Source organism: Martes martes (assembly GCF_963455335.1).
Source record: "Martes martes genome assembly, chromosome: 18".
Classification (NCBI taxonomy): Eukaryota; Metazoa; Chordata; class Mammalia; order Carnivora; family Mustelidae; genus Martes; species Martes martes.
Genome location: NC_137906.1, coordinates 20,921,149 through 20,928,149, shown reverse-complemented (window position 1 = coordinate 20,928,149; position 7,001 = coordinate 20,921,149). Strand labels below are relative to the sequence as shown.

The 7,001-nt window shown below is 55.6% G+C and overlaps 1 protein-coding gene across 1 annotated transcript; it reads left to right on the top strand.

The window, feature by feature from the left end:
- The first annotated feature begins 1,080 nt into the window (after window positions 1–1,080).
- On the top strand, window positions 1,081–6,150 carry STX4 (syntaxin 4). Its single transcript, XM_080830940.1, has 11 exons — window positions 1,081–1,390; window positions 1,579–1,680; window positions 1,794–1,893; window positions 2,028–2,102; window positions 2,623–2,693; window positions 4,092–4,200; window positions 4,274–4,350; window positions 4,588–4,725; window positions 5,459–5,569; window positions 5,695–5,793; window positions 5,889–6,150. Exons 1-10 carry the CDS (start codon window positions 1,361–1,363, stop codon window positions 5,773–5,775), a joined length of 894 nt encoding a protein of 297 aa, XP_080687066.1. The 5' UTR covers window positions 1,081–1,360; the 3' UTR covers window positions 5,776–5,793; window positions 5,889–6,150.
- The last annotated feature ends 851 nt before the right edge of the window (window positions 6,151–7,001 follow it).

Genomic DNA, 7,001 nt, shown 5'->3' with positions numbered 1-7,001 from the left:
AGGGCTAGGGCAGTGTCACCGTGAGAGGCTGACGCCTGAAAGACAAGACTAGGGAACCACAAGCTTTATCTTCAGATACATGAAGGGCTCAAGCGCTGTCCACAGATATTTATTGAGGGCCCGTATGTGCTGGGTACTGGGTATTCAGGTAAGAACAAGACTGCCATGCCCCGACCTGAAGAGCTCACAGTCCACTATAATGTGGAATGTGTGCACATTTTTTTGTGGGCTTCAGAGGGTAGACCCCGATGCTAGGCAGGGAGTTAGATGTAAGGGGCAGACTGCTCAATAGAATAGACACTTTTCTCAGCTTTAGTTGCCCTGAAATGGTCTCATGCTCAGAAGGTGGTGAGTGCAGCGGAACTGCAGTGTTCAAGCAGGGCGCCAACCGCCCACCTGGCAGAGGCTGCGCCAGGAGTATGCGGGAAAAGAGATTTCTGCCTTGGGTGAGGTCACTTTCCACCCCCAGATTCTCTGCCTACAAAACCCTGCAATTCTCTGACGCTGGATCTTATTATTTTCCAAATTTCAAGGTCTCATGATGCTGACAGCCGCGAATTCTAAGTTCTCTGTCTGCCCACACCCCCGGACCCAAAAGAAACGAAGCCGATTTCAGCAAGGGTCCTACCACCCACTGCCTCAAAAGGTCTTAGGGGGTAGTCAGTAGTCCCCTCCCCGCTTCGTGGGGGTGGAGGGGCGTAGCTTGGGCGCGAGGGTGCCGGAGACTTCGTGGGGAGAAGGGTGTTCCAGAGACCAAGCTGACAGCGCTGAGACACGTGACATTCGAAGCGTCACGTTCTGTGGTCCGCGAAGGTGGGACCGGGCCGGTCATGTGACGTGGGGGGGGGGTGCCCATGGGGTGATGTGAGATGCAGGGCCTGTCAGATTACGCACCGATGACGCACTCCCACCCGGTTTGGCAACTGGATTTCCGTTGGAAGATGAGACAGTTCCGGCAAAGGGGGCGGGTTCTCACGTCCTGGCAGCTTTGCTTCCGTTCGGGGCGCTACAGCTTCCGACCTCAGCCTCTCCCTCGGGCGAGGAAGAGACGCGACCCCGTGCGCATGCCCCGATCATCCCAGAGGGGCGGGGCCGAGGCTACAGGAGCGGGAGGGGGGGAAAGTAAAGGGAATTCCAACCTGTGGGATCTTGGGGGGGTCCCCGAGGTCGGCTTCTTCCCATTGACTGTGGATGGTGCCCGGGACAGAGCCTCTGGTGGCTCGTGGGGGGGCTTGGGGGTCTGCAGGGTGAGGGCGGGGGGGAGTGTCAGTGTCAGAGTGCGAGTGGGATACGGGAGTTCCAAAACTTAGTCTTGAGGCCCTCGGGGCTCCGGCGCCGGGGAGAGGGAACTCGGGCCGCCATGCGCGACAGGACCCACGAACTGAGGCAGGTGAGAAGTGGGGGCTGCCGGGTTGGGGACGGGCGGACTGGACAGGGTCTGGCTGGAATACAGGAATCCTGGACTTCGAGGCAGGGAGGGGTGGCTGAGGGCTAGGAAGGAAAGACCCGGAAGTCCCTGAGTCCTGCGGGGAGAGAGCAACAGCAAGGAAATGATGCCAGTGACCCCGGCCCTGGTAGGGGGATGACAGTTCGGACGATGAGGACAAGGAGCGGGTCGCGCTGGTGGTACACCCGGGCACTGCACGGCTGGGGAGCCCGGACGATGAGTTCTTCCAAAAGGTAAGAGGCTGGGGTCCTGCCTGTCTTCTTCGCGAGGGGGCTGGATGACTCGAGTTGCAGCGCGGCCGGAGTACCCCCATATCTCCTTCAGCCCTCTCGGTCACCTTCCCCAGGTCCGGACAATTCGACAGACTATTGTCAAGCTGGAGAATAAAGTCCGAGAGTTGGAGAAGCAGCAGGTCACCATCCTGGCCACGCCTCTTCCCGAGGAAAGTGAGTGAAACCCCAAGTGCAAAGGCATGCTCAGCCGGAGGGATTGTGGGGATTGTAGTTCCGTGAAGGTGGTGGCCAGGGAGGTTTGTTGAGGTAGGGCTGCTGTTCGGAAGTCATGGCTTTCTCTTGCTCAGGTATGAAGCAGGACCTGCAGAACCTGCGCGAGGAGATCAAACAGCTGGGGAGGGAGATCCGATCGCAGCTGAAGGGTGAGCTCCCTAGGACCTCAAACAGATCCTTCCCTGTGGTCCTGCCCAGCTCCTGGTATGTCTGGGGAGTGTGTGGCCCAGAGAGGCCAGTGGTGTATCCAGATCACACAGCAGGCCTAGGCCTAGAAGCTCTTTCTCCTGGCTTCCAGTCCACAGTATTTTCCACAGCACATGCCAGCCCCTTAAGTTCCTTTATTTGTTAGGAAACCATTTACTTCTACAATTCTTGCTGCCCAATGTGCATTCTTTGGAGGGGCAGATGGGGGCTTCTCAAGAGTCCTCCATATTCCTGTGGGAATGCTCTGATGTATTGCAAAGAAAAATACACTTTCTCCCATCAGAGGCTCAGAATTAGTCATTTATGATAAATTATAATTCCCAAAAGAATCCCATGGAGATAAGCACCTCTCTGTTGTATGGATGGGGTATGGCTCTGGCCCTGTGTCCTGGTCTCCACATGATTTTTTGAAATCACAGTTCAAATCCCCTTCCCCACCAATACCCTTGTGTCTTCCCACAGCCATAGAGCCCCAGAATGAGGAAGCTGATGAGAATTATAACTCAGTCAACACAAGAATGAGAAAAACACAGGTGGGTTGTTAGTCCCAGAACTAAGACATTTCACATCATTAGATGGATCATTAGCTGGTTTTCAGATGGGGAAACTGAGGTTGAAAGAGAGAAAGGACTCACCCAAGGTCAAGACTCCCGACTCCCAGTCCACTTAACACCCTATCACCTTCTCCATTCAGTGACAAGTTGCTGGGTCCCCAGATATGATCTGGGCTTGACTGTGGAAGGCATGCTTTCTAGAAACCAAGATGGGAGGTCAAGCTTGAATAGGTGACAAAGACATCACTCAGATAGGGTTTGGTAGCTAATATCCCTGCCCAGGGAAGAAGGGGGAACAGTCAAAAATAACTGGGAGGTTTCCTCCCCACGTGACAGGGACATCCTCTGCCCCATGGGCAGAATTCAAGAAGTCAGCAAGAAGAACTTCCCTGGAGGAGGAAGGTCACTGAATCAAATCTTAGCAAGGAGATTTGAGGCAATCTACCTGCCCCGCTCTGGGTTCCCAGTGAGGAGTTACTTGGATTTCCTGGAGGTCAGAGTTGGAGTAGGAAGGCCCAGAGCTCAGCAAGTCCCCTAGATTGAAGGTAGAGCCATTTGGGCATCCTGCAGGGGTGCAGCTGAAGGGAGGAGAGCAGATAGGACTCTGAGGAAGGTGCTCCAAGGATTGAACACATTGAAGGCGGCAGGGGAAAAGACAAGATGAGAGGACATTTCGGGGGGGGCCTGTGGTGGTCCCTGGTGTGAGAGGCTGAGGGCCCAGATGGACCCTGTAAAATCCAGCAAGTGGACTGCCCTCCAGGTATACTAGCCCACCTTTAGTCTAAGCAGTGAGGCTGGTGTTCAGCAAGCATTCACAGGTGTTTGTTAGCTGGTTTTTTAGCTGTTTGGGATACAGCAGTGAACCCAGGAGCCCTATCCTCATGGAACTTATGTTCTGGTGGGGAGAGACAAACACCTTATGTACATAATATGTACATTATTTTAGAACATAGTTACGTATTCAGAGAAAGAAACGAGGAGAAGAGGGACGGAGAGTGCCGGGAGAAGGCAGGTTGCAGTATTCGTAAGGTAGAGAAGACTTCATTCAGAAGGTGATCTCTGTGGGGCACGAGCATTCTAGACCCAGGGAGCAGTCAATGCAAAAGTCTGAGGTGGGGGTGGCTTTCGTGGAGGCAGGAGGAGTCCACCATTGTTGCAGAGAGGGAGTGAGGCAACAGCCGGAAGAGGTAGGTCAGAGGGGACATGGGGGAAGGGAGGGTCATGTAGGCCCAGAAAGGGCCTTGGCTTTTAACTTGGAGAGAATGGTGGCCGCGGCGGCAGGCACCTAGAACAGCCTGTGCTGTTTGCTCGCTGTCCTCGTGGGGGTGTTGAGGCCAAATCCTTCCGGGTTGCCCAGCCTATATTCTCTTCCATTAGCATGGGGTCCTGTCCCAGCAATTCGTGGAGCTCATCAACAAGTGCAACCTGACGCAGTCCGAGTACCGGGAGAAGAACGTGGAGCGGATCCGGAGGCAGCTGAAGATCAGTGAGTTGTGGTGTGTGGCCCACAGAGTCAGGTAACCTGACGCAGCTCTGAGCCTGGCTTTTCCCCTTCACAGCAAATGCTGGAATGGTGTCTGATGATGAGCTGGAGCAGATGCTGGACAGTGGGCAAAGCGAGGTGTTTGTGTCCAATGTGAGTGGCCACAGCTTAGCCTCCCTCTTCTGGGACTCTCATCTTCTCCGAGGCCTGGCCCCTTCTGGTTGAGGGAATACGGAGGCCTAGAGGGGAAGGAGTTAGCATGCTTAGTGTCACGTGTCAGGGCCCCGGCCCCGGTTCCAAGTCCCAGGGCTGCCTGAGAGCTCAGCAGGAACTTCTGACCTGCTTCCAGGTTCCCTGTGACCTGTCTGTCCATTGCTGTCCACTCCCCAGATACTGAAGGACACACAGGTGACTCGACAGGCCCTAAATGAGATCTCGGCACGACACAGTGAGATCCAGCAGCTTGAACGCAGTATCCGTGAACTTCATGAGATCTTCACTTTTCTGGCTACCGAAGTGGAGATGCAGGTGGGCCCCCAAGACCGCTGGCTGGGCTTGACCTGAGACGATGTTCAGTCAGAACCCCTGCTCTGACTGTCAGCCCATCTCCACCCTCAAGCCTCTTTCTCTGAAGCTTTCGTCCCCCATCTCCCCCAGGCTGGCCCTCACTCCTGAGAGGGCCTGCCTCCGCAAATCTGGATGAGGCTGGGTGGGAGGTGGTGTTCTTTTGTGGCCCTTGGCTGTGTGGCTGAGGGTAAGCTTCCGGCTCTGTCCTGGGGGAGCTCACTCGCTAGTGCTGCAGCCAATAGCCTTGTGCAGCTGGGAGTCACAGGGAAGGGACTTCATTCAGTAGAAGAACCAGGACCTGAAGGCTGGCGGTGCCATGAGGAGGCAGGGATGGGGAGGGCTTCACAGCTGTTGAGAGGCAGGCCTAGAAGAATGGGCAAATTCAGACAGATGTACGAAGGGACAAAAGTCCACACTCTGTGAAAAGGTATGGGCCTCTTAAGGCATTTGGCCCTAAGTCACAAAGGAAGGTTATAGTGGGTAAGGAGCAGGGTAGAAGGGACCATAGGCTAAAAGGGAGCCCGGAAGCCACCCTCAGGCATGTGAACTTTTGTGGTCCTGCCCCACACCTTGTTAGTGCTGTTTGCTGCCAGAAAATGTCCTCCAGGCGGCTAGGGTGAGCAAGTAGAGGAGTTGCTGGGCCCTCGGCCCCCAGTCATCCCTACCTGCCTGAACCACGCCCTCCTCTGAGCAGGGGGAGATGATCAACCGGATTGAGAAGAACATCCTGAGCTCTGCAGACTATGTGGAACGTGGGCAGGAACACGTCAAGATTGCCCTGGAGAACCAGAAGAAGGCTCGGAAGGTGAGCCTCTCCTCCCCTCCCCTCCCCTCCCCTCCCCTCCCCTCTCCTTCTCTCCCCTCTCATCCCCGACCCTGGTAGCCTTCCCTCCCCTCCTGAGTGAGTTTCCCTGAACTCCTCTCTCACAGAAGAAAGTCTTGATCGCCATCTGTGTGTCTGTCACTGTCGTCATTTTGGCAGTCATCATTGGTATCGCCACATTGGTTTGAGAGCATCGCACATTCTTGGTGAGATCCTGTGGGCCTGCCCCCTGGCCTGCCTCATCCCAGGCCCCAGCCTTGCCTCCTTCCCTCAGACCCTCTTCTCCCTCCTTCCCTTGCAGGCACTAAAAGCACCAGAGACCCAGGTCTGCCCTCACTCCTAGCAGCCTAGGGGGGAGGGCAGGACAGAGCCTCCAGCTGGACCCCTTCCTCCCACTGGCCCTGTGCAGAGGGGCAGATGGTTCTCCTGGGGTCGGCAGCCACTCATTCTTGGGGGCTTCCCCAGTCAGGCCACAATGCCTGGGGGAAGGCCTGCGGCGTCCTGTTTGGCTGGGACACACGGTTTTGTAAGAAATAAAAAAAAAAAAAAAGTGCTTGGAGCCTGCCCTGTGCTTGTGTGTTCCTGGAAGGGGTGGCCCAGGGCCTTCAGGTATCTAGCCTCCCCTTTTCCTGGCCATCCTTGGGGCCAGGCCCAGCCCAGAGAGACTCAGATCAGACTGTTGTAGGTGCTGTGACCACAGAAACTGGCATTGTCCTTCTACTCTCCCACAGGAGCAGGTGGGACAGGGAGGGACAAATGCCCCTATCTGGCTCAGTACTGCCCTTGGGTAAAGACTACTGGGAGTACCTAAGCCCAGAGCAGTGAAGCTGGACCAGGCCAGGCTGGGACAGGTGAGATGTGTGTGGGCATTGGTGGGCATCGGAGACCAGGGAGAGGCACCGTGAGTAATGGAGGCTGTTACTTCAGATACAGTAAACAGAGAAAGGCCTATCTCAGAACGGGTGACATTTGAATGGAACATTGAGGAGGAGCCAGTTACAAGGAAGAAGCAGGGGGAGAGTTACCAGGCAGAGGAGAGCAGCCCTGTACCCAGAAAAAGGCATAGCCTTTGACGTAAGAGTTTGGCCTGGAGAGCCACACCTCGTTACTAAGGGGTTATGTGGCTGAAGCAGTAGAGGAGTAGTAGAGGAGTAGAGCAGTAGAGCAGTAGAGGAGGCTGAAGAGCCTGACCCCTGGTTTCTATGAGGCACCTAAGCTCCAGACCCCAACTCTCAATTTCTAAGAGTTCCAAGTCCAGAAACCTGGTTTCCAGAGCTGGGTCTGGTACCCGTCCCCGGACACCTGATTTAAGGGGAAAGCTAGCTCCCAGCTCTGAAGCCTGGTTGGAGTGGGGCGGCGCCTGACCCCAAACCACGGTCTGGGTGCCGGGTTCCAGCCACCCCGACCCATCCCA